Source organism: Melanerpes formicivorus, unplaced genomic scaffold (assembly GCF_026170545.1).
Source record: "Melanerpes formicivorus ecotype bairdi unplaced genomic scaffold, bMelFor1.0.p_v2 SCAF_169, whole genome shotgun sequence".
In the NCBI taxonomy this organism is placed as follows: domain Eukaryota; kingdom Metazoa; phylum Chordata; class Aves; order Piciformes; family Picidae; genus Melanerpes; species Melanerpes formicivorus.
The window spans coordinates 315,145-332,292 of NW_027142521.1; the positions used below are offsets into that span (position 1 = coordinate 315,145).

At 42.4% G+C, this 17,148-nt stretch overlaps 2 protein-coding genes across 2 annotated transcripts in view; one reads left to right on the forward strand and one right to left on the reverse strand.

Annotated features, from left to right (window-relative positions):
* The window catches only part of PLPPR5 (phospholipid phosphatase related 5), a 198,691-nt gene extending 191,034 nt beyond the window's left edge, over positions 1–7,657 (reverse strand). The window contains exon 1 of the mRNA XM_068169189.1: positions 7,524–7,657. The gene's annotated coding sequence lies outside the window, so the exon portion shown is untranslated. The remainder of the gene's footprint in view (positions 1–7,523) is intronic.
* The window catches only part of PLPPR4 (phospholipid phosphatase related 4), a 40,542-nt gene extending 24,023 nt beyond the window's left edge, over positions 1–16,519 (forward strand). Inside the window, exons 5-7 of the mRNA XM_068169186.1 lie at positions 7,145–7,202; positions 8,427–8,600; positions 11,259–16,519. Coding sequence (XP_068025287.1) covers positions 7,145–7,202; positions 8,427–8,600; positions 11,259–12,596 — 1,570 coding nt within the window. The 3' untranslated portion in view covers positions 12,597–16,519. The remainder of the gene's footprint in view (positions 1–7,144; positions 7,203–8,426; positions 8,601–11,258) is intronic.
* The last annotated feature ends 629 nt before the right edge of the window (positions 16,520–17,148 follow it).

Here is a 17,148-nt window from a genome sequence, read left to right on the forward strand (position 1 = left end):
CAGGGGGTATGGAACTGGCTGATCCTTAAGATCCCTTCCAACCCTAACAATTCTATGACTCTATGATGTTCATTTTTCTGCGTGAATAGTCTAGGCTAGTGGGCTTTGGAAGGAAGCCTTTGTCAGATTCTGAAGCACAGTTGTTAGTACTTAGTTATCTTCCCTCCTTCAAAGGAGATAATTTCCTATGCACTCATGTGTAGCTTCTGCTGCTTTTCCCAGTGGGATCTGGCTCATCTTCCCATAAGAGGCAGGGGAAGAAGTCACCCAAGGAGTTTATCTGAGGCTTCGGCATGATGTACATTACTGTTCTGTCATTTTGTTCTTGGTTTGTCAGGCTTGAGAGTTGGATTTATTAGAGGAAGTTCTTTGTTTTCTGTTTCTCCACTTGATCAACTTTTTTGTACTGACAGCTGTTACAATTTGAAGGGGGAACTTTAGCCTAGTCCCTGACTGCAAAGTCTGAAAGTAAAATAAATTACCATTGGATGTTTTCCAGAGCAACAGCACTGAAAAAAAACCTTTTTATTAGAGGAAGACCACAACACTGCAAATTGTGTGTTCCCAATGCATGCCTTTTCGTTCACACTGTTTCTGACTGGTGGTTTATCTTCCTTGATCATTTAGTCTTTAGCCTGACTACTTAGATAGCCAGGAGAGACAATCCTAATTGTAACTTTGGACATGCATATTATTCAAGTTAATACAGGAACCAGACTATATATCTTATTTTAAACAAACTCAATGTGATAAAGTAGTGATAATGCAATTACTAATGGCAGGTCATAGATTTAAACAAGGACTCTGAAGATCTAAGTCAGGAACTAGTGTTGTTCAAATACATTTGTTACTTTTAGTTCAAGGACATCAGGTGTTGTAAATACCAGCATTACACTGCTGAGAAATCATGAATAGAAGAATAGAATAGAATAGAATAGAATAGAATAGAATAGAATAGAATAGAATAGACCAGGTTGGAAGAGACCTTCAAGATCATCGCGTCCAACCTATCATCCAGCACCACCTAATCAACTAACCCATGGCACCAAGCACCCTATCAAGTCTCCTCCTAAACACCTCCAATGATGGTGACTTCACCACCCCCCCAGGCAGCCCATTCCAATGGGCAATCACTCTGTGTAGAATTTCTTCCTAACCTCCAGCCTAAACCTCCCCTGGTGCAGCTTGAGACTGTGTCTTCTTGTTCTGGTGCTGGCCACCTGGGAGAAGAAACCAACCCATGCCTGACTACAACCTCCCTTCAGGTAGCTGTAGAGAGCAATAAGGTCTCCCCTCAGCCTTCTCTTCTCCAGGCTAAGCAACCCCAGCTCCCTCAGCCTCTCCTCATAGTGCTTGTGTTCCAAACCCCTCACCAACTTTGTTGCCCTTCTCTGGACACGTTGCAGCAAGTCAACGTACATCTCTTTACTGATTAGCTCTTGACTGATTACGGGAGTAGTCTTCTGATAACTTTTTCACACCATGTTAATCTTTATTGCCTGTTAGTCACTGAATGTTTGAATGTCTTCAAAATGTTGTTACTTTTTTAAATCTCCTCCTCTCCAAAAAAAAAAAGTTAGAGCAAAATTATAGAAAGCTTGAAATGACTACAAAGTCTGACTGACTCTGCTGCATAATTTCTCTGTGTACCTGATTAGGAGACACGAAGCTGTGTTATTTCAGTCACATACACTTCACCAGAGCTGTGCACTCTATTCTTGCTCTGTAGGCAGCCTTGGATACTAGCTTCTGTTTTAACTGCATGCCTCATGGCGTTACATTTTTGCCAGCTAAAATACGCTGCATATATGTTAGGCATCTCTCCTCCAATTTGTTTGCTTTTCCATTTATTTCAATGGCTGACACACTTGGGAATCATGAAATCATTCACTTTGTAAGTATCTTCCATCAGATCTCATAATCTGTTGACTGTCACTGGGGCAAACTGATTTCATTGCTATTTAAAGACATTCATTTATTTGATCTCTTTGGTCCTAAGTATGTCTAGTGGGCTAAGACTCATAATTAGCAGTGATTAATTTGCCATATCTTTTCAATTTAAATAACTTGGTGACAATAATTTTGCTAAAAGACCTAACCAGAATTACCCTATCAGCCTTCACCTCACTCTCTCTTTTCCCATAACTATTCACTGTTACTGGGGTGCTGCCACTGAAGCCTGGTGCTGGCAAGCAGTGTCCTGCACCTGCCTGGTGTCCCAGGGAAATCAGTGTAGCTTTACATGTGAGCAGGTAGAAAAACTTCCATTATTTCATCTCATCCATTTCATTATCATCTCAATCATGATACCTGCTGCTCTGAATTGACTAGCTGTAGCCATTCCAAAAACCCTGATCACTCCTGAGTTTAAATATCACCACTTCCCAAACCAGCTAAATCAGTTGTAATTTAATAACATTAAGCAATCAATTTTTGTGTGTTTCAGCTTCTTTAGGAAGATGACAATAGCTTGATATCTCAAATTGATTCCCATCATAGAGGATACATTTGGCTATTCTGGCATCCTCTTATTTTCTCCTTATTCTATTTCATTTTTCCCTTATTAAACTGTTGCTTCCTTATGCCTGACTCAACTTTACCAAAGCAATCCAAACTTACTGCTGGTCCAATACTTCCTTCAGTCAACTACTACAGGACTTAGAGTATAACTTCTGCAGCCCAGGAGATTAATTTGACTTCAGTAATTTCAGTTTGTAAGAAATTTATTCTTCTGAGATTTCTCATTGGCCTTCATTTTTAGTTTGTACTTCCCAGAAACTTTGGCTGCAGAGATTTGCCTCCAGATTCCCTCCATGAAAAGCAGAGAAAATACATAATTATCCAGCTGATTATTCTGCAACATCCCCAAAGAGCCAGTGGTTTCCTTTGTCCATTTTTTCCTCTATTTATCTTCAAAGAGCCTTTTCAGTGATTTCTGTTCAGATCTCCAGTGAGTTCTCTACCCTCTGTCATTTCTGATGTTCTGATTCAGTATGAGTCTCTGTCAGCATGACTCTTACCGTTGCTTTCTCTCTATAGATCCTCACACATGAGCATTTAGAGTTCAGGATGTGTTTTTCTTTGAGATCTTTCTTCACCTTTTCAATGCAGAGCCATATTTTTAGTTGGAATTATTATCATTGTAGAATAGAAGACAACAAATAGAGGAACAAAAGTACTGTCAGTGCTAGAGAGTACACAGAGTGCATTTAGTTTGTAACTGCTGTGCTTGCCCTGAAAGCGTGTGAAATAGAAGATAAAGAGAAAATAAACTGTAGCATTAGGACACACCTTATACAGTATTAAAAGGCCATCAAATTAAGGTTAAGTTCTGGGTGATAATAAAGTTTATTAATCAAATCTACATATTAGAATAGAATAGAATAGAATAGAATAGAATAGAATAGAATAGAATAGAATAGAACAGAACCGAACCGAACCAGGTTGGAAGAAACCTTCAAGATCATCGTGTCCAACCTGTCATCCAACACCACCCAACCAACTAACCCATGTAACCAAGCACCCCATCAAGTCTCCTCCTGAACACCTCCAGTGATGGCGATTCCACCACCTCCCCGGGCAGTCCATTCCAATGGGCAATCACTCTCTCTGTGTAAAACTTCCTCCTGACCTCCAGCCTGAACCTCCCCTGGCGCAACCTGAGACTGTGTCCTCTTGTTCTGGTGCTGGCTGCCTGGGAGAGACCAACCTCTGCCTGTCTACAACCTCCCTTCAGGTAGTTGTAGAGAGCAATAAGGTCACCCCTGAGCCTCCTCTTCTCCAGGCTAAGCAGCCCCAGCTCCCTCAGTCTCTCCTCATAGGGCTTGTGTTCCAAGTCCCTCACCAACTTTGTTGTCCTTCTCTGGATTAGTTCCAGCAAGTCAACCTCCTTCCTAAACTGAGGGACCCAGAACTGGACACAGGACTCAAGGTGCGGCCTAACCAGTGCAGTGTACAGGGGCAGAATGCCCTCCCTGCTCCTGCTGGCCACACTGTTCCTGATGCAGGCCAGGATGCTATTGGCCCTCCTGGCCACCTGGGCACACTGCAGGCTCATGTTCAGCCTACCATCAACCAGCACCCCCAGGTCCCTCTCTGCCTGGCTGCTCTCCAGCCACTCTGACCCCAGCCTGTAGCTCTGCATGGGGTTGTTGTGGCTGATGTGTAAAACCTGGCACTTGGATGTGTTCAATCTCATGCCATTGGACTCTGCCCATCTGTCCAGCCTGTCGAGGTCTCTCTGCAGAGCCTCTCTACCCTCCAGCAGATCAACACCTGCCCCCAGCTTGGTGTCATCTGCAAATTTACTGATGATCGACTGAATGCCCTCATCCAGATCATCAATAAAGATGTTAAAGCGGATGGGGCTCAGCACTGATCCCTGGGGGACTCCACTACTGCTCCACAGGAACTCTAACCAGATTTATGCCTCCTCCATGAAAACTTGCAGAGGGTAAAGGAGTTGATTAGGCACAACACACAGCTTTTTCATGTCTTTCTCCTCCTGTTGCCAGCATTCAACTTGTTCCCCAGGGATACTGTTGGTGAAAGGTTTGTTCAGAAGTGGGGCAAAAAAATAAAGAAGAGTAACTTAAATCTGTCTTTAGAAACAAAAAAAAAGAATGGTGCTGATTTCATCTTTGCCAGTCATGAACCTGCTGGAGCCCTGGGCTCAAATTCAGGTCAGCAGCGTGGCATTCACACTGAGTTGCACTGCACACATTTAAATGCAAATGAATTATTTAGAACCAACAAGGTAAAAGGCAGAGGAAGGAAATCGAGAAAGCAGACTCTGCTGGTTAGCAACAACTGAAACACAGCACTTCATCTTTAGACAAAGTCATTTGCTGCAAAACTGGCTAGCTCAGGTGCTGCTAGGAAAATGGCTATACATGGAGCAGAGTTAGGGAGGCAAAATCCATGAAGCTGAATGATTGCTCAAGCATTTAACCCAAGCTGAGCTTTCTCAGGTGAACACATCAGCTGTGGTCAAGCCAGCACGTTACATTACAAGTCTATGCCTTTTAAAGGAGATAAATACACAGATACAAGCTACTATACATCTTCACTGCATCATTCTAACTTCTAGAGCTCAAAAGTCATAAAAGTTTTTTATGGCTTCTAGAACCTATGAACAGAATAGGTGTTACTGAATCCACCCCCAGCTAAGTTTTTGCTCTGCTGTGTCACAAAATACCCCCTTCCTGTTCCCATCACTTTTCTTTTATTATTTAATTTAGAGGATTGAAATGAGTCTATAAGAACTTTATAAGAAGACTAAGTTTTGGGCTCCCCAATTCAAGAGAGACAGGGATCTACTGAAGAGAGTCCAACAGAGAGCTAGAAGGATGATTAAGGGAGTGGAGCATCTCCCCTCTGAAGAAAGACTGAGAGACTGGGGCTGTTTAGTCTTGAGAAGAAAAGGCTAAAACTACCACAGGGAATCTTAGTAATGTCTATAAATATCTGAGGAGTGGGTGTCAAGATGGAGCTGGCAGTCTCTTCTCAGTTGTGCCCAGTAATAGGACCAGGAACAACAGGTATATGCTGGAACACATGAAGTTCCATCTCAACATGAGGAAGAAATTCTTTATGGTCAGGGTGATGAAGCAGTGGAACAGGCTGACCAGAGAGATTGTGGAGTCTCTGTCTCTGGAGGCATTCCTGTGTGGCCTGCCCTGGGTGATCCTGCTTTTGCAGGGGGGTTGGACTGGATGATGTCCAAAGGTCCCTTCCAACTCCCAACATTCTGTGATTCTGTGATTATAATGTTAAAATGTTAGAGGACCTTGTTCTTTGTAGCTGCTACCTAAACAAAACCTACTTTTCTTGGTCAGAGAAGTAGAAGCTATGCTGTCGGTTCTGATTTTCATATCTGTAGTTTCCGACTCGAGACCCAGTCCATTCAAGTCCGTATTGAAGTCCCCATTCAAGTCCCCAGATTTTCAACAGGAGCAGAAGGCCCTCAGCAGTTTCAGGAATACACCTGATATTGCCTACTGGGTCTCTTCTAGCCTGGTTGATTCTGTGATTCTGTGACATATTTTCATTTACCCTCTTGTTCTGGGCTTCAGGAAGGGGACTGTTAACTCTTTAAACACCCTCTCCATGTTCTTATGTTCCCTTCACTCCTAACATGTTATAAAGTGCTGAAATCTAAAAAATAAACCTCAAGATATAGCAAGTAAGGATGTAGCTTGCTTCTCTCTCAGAATAACATCAGCCTGTCATTGCCCTGTTATTAGAGCAGCAAAGGAATGGAACATCTCCCTTATGAGAAGAGGCTGAGGGAACTGGGGCTCGTTAGCTTGGAGACTGAGGGGTGACCTCATTCATGTTGATAAAGATGTGCAGGGTGAGTGTCAGGAGGCTGGAGCCAGGCTCTGCTGGGTGATGCCCAATGACAGGGCAAGGAGCAATGATGGAAGTTGAGGCATAGGAAGTTCCATGGAAACAGGAGGAAAAAATTTTTCCCTGCGAGGATGACAGGGGACTGGAACAGGCTGCCCAGGGGGGTTGTGGAGTTTCCTTCTCTGGAGATATTCAAAACCCACCTGGATGTGTTCCTGTGTGATCTGCTCTAGGTGATCCTGCTCTGGCAGGGTGGTTGGACTGGATGAGCTTTTGAGGTCCCTTCCAGCCCTGACATTCTGTGAAGATGATTAATGTAGTTGATGAAGTTAGGCCCTACTTTGAAAAGAGTCCTTACTTTGAAAAGAGTCCAAGTGAAATCAGTGAGAATGATCATATGATCAAGGTTCATGCATTAAATAAGTTGTATAATTAGGTAGTTACTGAAAAATGATTGTTAGTTTAATTAAAGAATAAATGTATTGGTGTTTCTCTGAATCAAGCATGCAGTCTTTAGGCTTTTCCACTGCTGTCATAGTAGACACACTTTTCTTAGGACACAAAAAAATATCATGCTGCATACTTAACTTCAAAACAAAGGCACTTCATTAACATTAGTCCTTTCTCCAGAACATAGAAAAGAAATACAGCAATTAAATGTTGCTGATTGATCATGTATTGCTTAGGAAGTATAAGCTGAAAGTGACTGTACCCCCCAGTGGTTTTTTTCAAGTGAACACTAGCACAGTGTGTTTGAACTGAGAAGCATAATTTGAGTCTTCTTCCTTGGCAGAAAATCATTCCCTTCTCAACATGCCACCCTGGCAGCCTTTGCAGCAGTGTACATTTCGGTGAGTAGCCAACTTTGCTCATTTTGATTAGCACAAGACGGAAGTCAGAAAGCCACTTGCTGTATATTGTGAAGTGTTGTGTATGGCATGGATGTCCCAGATGGATGTAAGCTTTTACCCTCCCAGGTTTGAAAGCCAAATAAAACTACTAACTGATGAAATTCACACAGCTGTAGTAAGAATACAGAAAATATTCATTTGCTTCAATTCCTTTGTTAGTAAGCAACAGAAAGTGTAATGTTAAAGTATATTTGATGCCTTATATTATTCACATGTAAAATGCAGTGCTTATCAGTCTGACCAGCTGATATTTTAACTCACCGTTCAAAATAACCTTTATGTCTTCTGCCTTTTCTTTGTTGCTGTCCTCACTTTTGAGCTTGAGGCATTAAAGAACAGGTATTTATCTGATGTAGTTTCATTTGACCTCCATAGAACTGCAGCATGGATGAACTGGCACAATGCCTTCCAGAGGCCTTCAAGGTGCCACTGCAAAGCAAGGGAATAAAAGGCATCAGTAACCAGCAGGGAAATGCAGGACACGCTGCAGCTATCACAGCTCACTTTCCACATCTAACCAATGTACAGGCTTGAATGTTTGTGGGAGTGATTGCTTGGCTGAAGTTTTAGTAAAAAGAAAAAAACAAGTAACTCTTTCACCCATGCTCTAAAAACCAGAGGAAAACGACAATAATAATTAGTTAATCAAATCAGATAGGGGAGTTGTGCATGGACTGGGGGCTGGCCAATATTTAGTCTGCCCAGGGAAAAGCCAAAATCTGGAACAACACTGATGAACAACCTCCACTTCTTTTTTGTGACCTCCCTGGCATATGGCCCCCAGTTGAGAAATGTCTCTCTGAAGCATCTGGTGGTAGCTTTTGTTAGAACAGGTTATTGCTTTCATCTGGCACGACATCTGGCTTCTGTGCTACAGATTTACAGAACATTTAGTCTCTGACTGTGAACAGTATTTAGGCATAAAATCCTTATCCCAATTGGTGCCAATAAGCAACGCTGCCTGCGCTTTCAGAAATCCATTCCTTGTGATTTCAGGTCTTCCTACAGCAAGTGAGCAAATTTTAGCAGGGCTGTAAAATAAAATCAAAGTGATTCTTTTCAGCATGACTGTGTAACAGTGATCTGTGTGTGAAAGAAACATGGAATGCAAGAAATCGATATCCCCTTCAACTGCTTATCTGTTTCTCTCTCTTTTTTTTCAAGATGTACTTCAATTCTACATTGACAGACTCCTCGAAACTTCTGAAACCACTCTTGGTCTTTGCTTTTATCATCTGTGGGATTATATGTGGTCTGACTCGTATCACCCAGTATAAGAATCATCCAGTTGATGTTTACTGTGGCTTTCTCATAGGAGGAGGAATTGCTCTCTATTTGGTAACTATATCCTCATGTAGTTAAGTTTCAGCAAAGGAAACTGGCAAGGCTGTAATTAAGAGCACTGGTACATTTGTATGAAAGCCTTTCATCATGGTCATGTGCCAGAATGAAAAAAGATAGTCAAAAAGTGTTGAAGATGCCGATGTGATTGGGTAATTTCTTTAAGAAATCAATAGGAAAATGCAAATCCATATTTCAATTTAAAGTGCCATTACCATGTACAAAGTGGTATACAATCATCTGGCATCATATAGAGGAACAGCTTTAAGATGAGGTGCTTAATAAAATACTTAAAGACACTCATCTTCTCTGCTCCACATTTACAAGTGTAACCCAAGGAGAAGTATTGGATTAGTTGGTGTCTGTTTCCAGCCTCAGTTTATATATTGCCAGCATTGGGTTTATGATCTCAAAACAATGGTTGAATTAGTATGCAGCAACTCAGATGATTAAATGGCTAGAGCTGCAATAAACCAAAGGCAATATTACACCCCTGTGATTCTTTGAATCTCTTGGGGAAATTATGTAGGGGAAATAGAGCACCTCTAAGCCAGGTTATTCCTATGCTTTCTCTCTGTACTGGGTTGAAGCATATGGAGCACCTTGGAAGGGTTCTGTAAAGGCCCCTTCCCTGGAAATATTCAAGGTGAGGCTCAGTGAAGCCCTGGGTAACCTGATCTAGATGGGGATGTCCATGCTGACTGTGGGGAAGTCAGACTGGATGACCTTTGGAGGTCCTTTCTGGCCTGAACCATTCTATGATTCTGTGAAAGGACAGACCTGTACCTGTCAGTAGGAAGCTCACTGTATTGGATTTGGCTGAGATGGAGTTAGTTCTCCCCATAGCATCCTTTGCAGTGCTGTGTTTTGTAGTGGTAACTGGAAGGGTGTTGCTAACACAGTAGTGTTTTGGCTGTGCTCTTCCAGCATTCCTCCCCCCCACAACAGCAGGCTATGGAGTGGGCAGGATCTTGGGAGTGGACACGGCCAGGCCAGCTGACCCAAACTGACCAAAGGGTTATTCTGTGCCATGTGACATCAGCTCAGATATAAAAGCTGAAGGAAAGAAGGAAAAGGGGAGGGGGGCATTCATTGGTGGCATCTGTCCTCTGGAGCAATGCCTATGTGTATTGAAGCCTACCTTCCCAGGGAGCATCTGCTGATGGAAGCAGAGAATAGGTTTTTGTTTGCTTTTGCTTCCACGTTCAGCCTTTGCTTTTGGTCTGCCTATTAAATTGCTTCTATCTTGACTCACAGGCTTTTTGTTATATTTTCCCTCTCCCCTGTCCATCTGAGAAGTGGAGTGATAGAACAGCTTTGGTGGGCATCTGGCCCCCAGCCAGGGCAAAACCACCACACTCATCAAACATTTGCTTTTGCTTGCTGCTTTCAGTATGTCTCCAACATGACTGAAAGCTGTTCAGCACAGCATCAACCCAGGCACCTGTAAGCAATCAGGAACTTCTAGTGACAACGTTTTTAATGCTCTGGTGTGGGCAGGTGTATAGAAGAGTCTTAACAGCCAGTGGGAAGGTTTTGACCCCTAAGAATCTTTTCAGTGATGAAATCTAGTATAATACTAAAAGAAGTTAACATCTTATCCCCCTTTTTCCTGTCATAAGATAATCTAAGGTATATACAAAGGTGATCTACAAAGGTGATTGGGGACAGGGGGTTGGCAAATGACAGAAGAAAGAGAAACCAGTACAGATAACAGAACCCCACGAGCTACTAAAGCCTGTTTCTATGACTGCACTGTGAGCAACAATAATAATTTCAAATTATTAATCTGTTGTAGTCTGTCATAAATGGAGCTGCTGTTCCCATGTCTGAAATCCACAAACAAGTATGCTCTTTCTTAGGTCTTCCCCATATACTGTTGCATTACAACATACATCAGAGAGTACATTGTCCTGGGTACACAGTAGTCAGTAAATCTGCCCTGCAAACTACAAATCAGTAAGAATGGGAGGGGGAATAACATGAAACTACAGATAACTCTGAAAGGAGTACGAAGAATGAGTAACCTAAGTGATTCAATCAGGCATTTGGCCCTTTTGTGGAACATGACAGCATTCTACACTGAGTCCACTGAGTAAGAAAATGTTGTGTAATTAAATTTTGTTGCAGTTCTGTGCAGCTTGGAAAGCAATTGATTTAAAGTTGACAAATTGTCCTATCGTGTAGATATTGTATTACACACTTACTGTGCAGCAGAAAGGGCAGAACCATAGAGCAGAGAACAACTTGAGCTGTAACAAGATTCAGTAAATCAGAGCAGACAGCAGTGCAGCTGTAAAGTAGCTTTGCCTACATGCCTGCAAACACTTCTCTTGTTATTTTGGTATTGAAACACTCTTTCTTCAGCTGTATCTGTTGCTTTATAAAATGAAGAAAACCAAAGGAGGTTTAATATTGTCCTCAGCTAATTATTGTCATGAACTATGTGCCCTGGTTACCCTGCTGAGACTACTTCATCCCTATCTAGATGTACCAGACTGAGGACAGAATTTGAAATAGGAAGGTACTGGTGAGGAAAAGGAAGTGAGCATACCCTGTCAGTTAAGCTGGACTAGTTCTCTCACTCAATAGTTATTTGAAGACAGAAGAGTGTAATTAAAATAACTTTAACTGTCTTTTCTGTTCAAATATCAGGGCCTGTATGCTGTGGGGAACTTCTTACCAAGTGATGAGAACGTGTTTCACCAAAATTTTCACAGAGAACCCCTAAGGTCTTTGACAGACCTCAGTCAAGATGCCAACAGAATCCTGCCTGGTAAAAATGGTGGCAGCAGTGATGGCATCATCTCTCACCGTACAGGAAGCATCCTGAATAGAAACCACAGAGATACAGGGTCTCTGACCAATCTCAAGAGAGCAAATGCTGATGTAGAAATAATAACACCACGAAGCCCCATGGGAAAGGAGAACATGGTCACCTTCAGCAACACTTTGCCAAGAGTCAACACACCGTCCTTGGAAGATCCAGCCAGACGCAATGCTACCATACACGCCTCGATGGATTCTGCCCGTTCCAAACAGCTGCTTTCCCAGTGGAAGAACAAGAATGAAAGTCGAAAGCTGTCACTGCAAGTGATAGAAACTGAATCTGGCCAGTCACCACCGAGGTCCATCGAAATGAGATCAAGCTCAGAACCTTCCAGAGTGGGCGTAAACGGCGACCATCACGGCCCAACTAGCCAATACCTGAAAATTCAGCCTGGCAGTGTACCGGGCTGTAACAACTCAGGTCTTTCTGGTGGGCCAAGGGTCTCTATTCAGTCACGTCCTGGCTCATCCCAACTAGTACACATTCCTGAAGAGACTCAGGAGAATGTGAACACGTCACCGAAAAGTAGTTCAGCTAGAGCGAAATGGCTGAAAGCTGCTGAGAAGAGCGTTGCTTGTAGAAGTAACAGTCAGCCAAGAATCATGCAAGTGATAGCCATGTCTAAGCAGCAAGGAGTGCTGCAGGGCAGTCCAAAGGGTTCAGAGGGAAGCACAGTTACCTGTACAGGAGCCATCAGGTATAAAACCTTGACAGACCATGAGCCAAGTAGCATTGTCAGAGTTGAGGCCCATCCAGAAAACAACAGACCTGTAATTCAGATGCCATCAGAAGGTGAAGGAAGTGGGTCATGGAAATGGAAAGGTCCTGAAAAAGTCACCCTTCGTCAGACATACGAGCTAAATGATCTTAACAGAGACTCTGAGAGCTGTGACTCCTTAAAAGACAGTTATGGGTCAGGTGACAGGAAAAGAAGCAACATAGATAACAGTGAGCATCACCATCATGGAATCACTACGATCAGAGTAACACCAGTGGAAGGAAGCGAGATTGGCTCAGAGACCCTGTCCATTTCTTCTAGCCGGGACTCAACTCTTCGAAGAAAAGGTAATATCATTTTAATCCCTGAGAGAGGGAGCAGTCCAGAGAACACCAGAAACATCTTCTATAAAGGTACATCCCCAACACGAGCGTACAAGGACTGAGAGGAGACGTATCGGCTGGTCCGTACCACCACAAGTAACACGTCGGGACACAGGTTCTGCTCTCCTTGCTTTGAGCTGCTATTGACCTTTGATGTGCCAAACTACTGACCGGCAGCCCCAAACGACGTCGATGGCTGCTGGCGCGCAGTGTGCGTGAGCCTGTGGAAAGCGTGCGGTGGGGGGAAAGCACAATGCCAGAACCTAACTAAACGTGAAACGTGTTCATGCAACCTGTTTCTTCAGACTCAAAAGGCAAAAACCAACCCCAAAGCAACGTTTATCTGAGGGTGATGATGTCAATCAAAGTGGTGGTCTGGAACACAGACACTCTATTTCCTGAATGTGCCAACTTTTTATTTTCTTTCTACCGGTGTCCAAAACTGACGGAGTTTTTCACGGCAAAGGCTGTGTCCGCGGTAAACGTTCACCTTTGCAGAATTTGCACCAAGTCTTTCCTACAGGATGGTGCTGATGACAACTTTACATGTTTTTAAAACTTATGTACTTGCTAGACTCTGCAGACACACCTGGTGACATATTGATGTGCAGTTCCTTTAAAAGTAATATCGCTAATAATTACTCTGATGATGCTGGCTGCATTTGTTTAGCATAGGAAATATTTACAGCTTTGTTATAGTGGATCTGTCACATTCAAAGATTGCAAAGGTTTTGTGTAGTTCTTTAAGATGTCTACTGCAACAAAAACAAAAATGTGTGGGTGACATTCCATTAGAATGGAGTAACTCTATATTTTGAATAGTTTTGCTGCTGCTGCTGCTCAACTTTTTGTTTCAGATCAGGTGCTACTAATGAAGAGGCTGCTTCTTAGTGGGCTAACTTGTCGAATTGTTTTAAACTAAGTTTTTAAAGGGGTCTTTTAAAATACTCTGAGTAATTCAGCTTTTACATTTTTAAACCTCTTATTCTGCCCTTCAGCAACCCTTCCATTTTTTGCCCTATAAGTTTTTAACCATACGATGCAGGTTTTTAACCAGTAACTGCAAGATGTGCCATGAGAGTAAGAAAAAACAGCCACATCCTTGACCAGGTGCCAAAAAGTGATTAATATGGAATCACGGAATTGTCAGGGTTGGAAGGGACCTCAAGGATTATCTAGTTCCAGCCCTCCTGCCTTGGGCGGGGACACCTCATGCTAGTGCAGGTTGTTTAGAGCCATATCCAGCCTGGCCTGAAAAACCACCAGGGATGAGGCTTCCACCACCTCCCTGGGCAACCTGTTCCAGTGTCTCACCACCCTCATGGTGAAGAACTTCTCCCTAACATCCAATCTCAATCTACCCATTTCTATTGGTTTTTTTCCATTCCCCCCAGTCCTGTCACTCCCTGACACCCTAAAAGTTTCTCCCCAGATTTCCTGTAGACACTCTTCAGATACTGGGAGGCCACAGTAAGGTCTCCTTGGAACTTTCTCTTCTCCAGGCTGAATAGCCCCAACTCTCTCAAGTGGTCCTCACATGAGAGGAGCTCCAGCCCTCTGATCATCCTCGTGGCTCACACTTAGCAGCAGTCATTCACCTCACAAAAATGATCACATGTTTCACTCCAATCACCATCATTTAGGGACTTTGTGCTTCACTTCAAGAATGGAATGCCTTGGTATTGCAGAATCACTGGATGAGTGTTGCATTGTGCCACTACTGTTCACCTCCCTTGAGACAGATACTTCTTAACCATTGTATTTTTTCCCACCACTGCCACATAAGAACAGGGAAGGTCTCTGCACCTGAGAGAACACAAATTATTTTAGCAAATTGAGCTTTGCATATAACAAAATGACTGGCCTGCTAAAAACCTCCATTGTCAAAAACTGATGAAAGGATAAGCTCTGAAAGGAATAAGCATAGCATGCCCTGGGCATGCTGGAAGAAATGCCTTATTACACTTGGTTCTGACTTAATTTAAACCATGAAGAATGTCAAGGGCAGTGCTCAGCCGCTGCACCTTCTCATTCCCTCCTACACTATTTCCACCTGAAAGAAAACTACTATGAGACATCACCCAGCTCCCCTGCTAGGAGGGGAAGGGAATGGCTTAGCAGTCCCCACACTGAATAAGCAGTGGCAGATGAGGTCTGTTCTCTGAATTTTTGAGAGGCATGGGTTGCTCTAAGTCTTCTGATGTAGTGTATCAGAGAACCAGATACATACTACATAGTCAGAACCTGCCTACAGACCCTCCCCCACAGAACTCTGAGGAAAAGCTCACTCTACCCCAACCAAGCAGGAGGTAGAAGGATCATCCCATCCCAAGAAGACAGATAGCACAACACACACACAGACAAGACCAAAAAAAAACCAAAAACCAACCTACACAAATAAACCTCAAAACCAAAACAAAATCCCAACCCCGATGCCAAGTAATTTCAGAAGTATGAGGATGGTGTTTGCTAATCTGTATAGAAGAGAGGATTCAGAGTGAAAGCTTTATATACCTTCCCAGTTAATACCAGTGGTACAGACTTAGCTGAGTGCTGTCCGTCAACCCTGTCAAGCAATGCTTCCCCCCTCCTGCCCATCACCCACTGCTGTGGCAGAGTGCTGGTTCCTATGGTAATAACCACACTTTCCTTGCTGATAATAGGAGACTACCCCATCATACAGTTGGTGACCAGGAGGAAGGATTCTGCAGGTTAGCTGTTAAGAAGCTAACCATTAGGGTTGCAGCATACTGTATATGTTAAAGGCAGGGTATGCTGAAGACACATCTCGAGGCACATTAGCTGGGAAAAATAATTTTAGATGCCAGGGGACATAAAAACCCAATTATTTTTTAGAGCTCTATTCTCAGACTCTGCAAGTCAGGCTTTGGGTTGGTTTGGGTTTATTTTTTTTTTTTTTCTTTTTCAAAGGATGAATCTTTAGTCCTTGGCATTTAATATACAATTTTGTACAAGATTCCTAAGAATTACCCTGGGATTGTCATAAACAAAACCCTTTGGATTTAGTTTAGTCTAAGCAGGTAGGATTAGCTTTAAAGGAATGGGTAAGACACAATCGTTGTTGTTGGCCTATCAATGTATCAATGCAGGGAAAGAAGAAGATGCAATCGTTTGTTGGTTTGTAAGTGCAGGGAAAAAGAATGTAAGTAGATGAACCTGGAAATAATGCAGAACTGAAATGGAGAATAATGGCAATAAAGAAAAGATTAGAAAATGTTCCCTCTGGTAAGTCAGCTGTTTTGGAAACAGCAGGATTCCCGCTGGGAGTGTTTGTTCTTTATCCCTTGGTTTTAGTCAGATATATATTGGCATATGTGTTGCTTTTATTACTCTAAAACGTGCTGCACTATTTCAAGTGCAGTGTGGTATTTTTCCTAAGGTTTCCTATTTCTTAACAGAAGATTTTAAAGCTCTTGTGTAATCATTGAAATTGTGTTCTTTACATAAATATTGATATATTCTTTTTTACTCAAAAGTGCCAAAGGCTACTGTTTTTAATAATGGCTTATCAAATTATATTACGTTAGAGAGCAGAAATGTAATAATATATACATTGGAACTCAGACCTCTGCATGTATATTTGATAAGGAGCCTTTTGTAAAATTACTCTTTGTTTACATTCCACTGATACCTTAATTTAAAATTAAATAAATTGACAGGTGACATCTTCTTAGTGTTCTGATTTTCTTACTTGCTAACAAGCACGAATTTCTTCGTTAGGCTGTGCTTTACTGAGAGAAGAAAATACTCAACAGAGAAAACTATGTTTTTAAATGAAAATTCTCTATATAAAAAGTATTGTGTTTAATAAAATGTTATGCAATGTTTTCAAATGGAAAAACAAAAAAAAACAAACAAATTTGTAAATTGCTCTAAGTGTATTTTGTTAAATAAGTACAGATCAGTGCTGCTGTGTGAGTTTATTGTGCTAACATCATGAAAATAAAAATAAAATTCCAGTCATTCTCTGTGGTGAAGCAAAGTCTCATTCACCCTCAAATTAGTTTTCAGTATGTGGTGGGTTAATGCCCATCCTGAAAAACAAAACAGGGTGGAGGGCTTGTGGGTGCTTTGCCCTCCCTGCAGGGTGTTTTCCCCCTGGGAAACTGAGTCTGTTCCACTCCCCTCTCCCTGCCCAGCTAGGGTATAAAAAAGCAGGGCATTGCAGCTATTAGGCCTTCTTTTGGCTCTTGCCTCTCCTGGATGAGAGCTACTGTGGCTGCCTTCCTGCTCCTCTGCCACATGGTCAGGCCTGATCCTTCTCCCTGCTGCCTCCGTGCCTCTTCAGAGAGAGACTGGTTTTGCATTCTTCTTCTTTGTCCCCCTCCCATCCATCCTTGTTCCTTGCCCTTGTGAACCTTACCTGTTATATATATATATATATATTGTTTGTTTGTTTGTTTGTTTGTTTAAAGAAAACTCTTTACCTCTCTACTTCCAAGCCAACTCCAAATTATTGTTTGGTGGATTTGCTCCTTTCCTTTTTTTTTTTTCCCTTCTCTGTTGGGAGGGAGATTCTCAGCCTTGCCCCCATCTGAGCTCTTAACTCCCAGTTAAGGCTTAAACCACTACACAGTATTAGGTATTTCATGG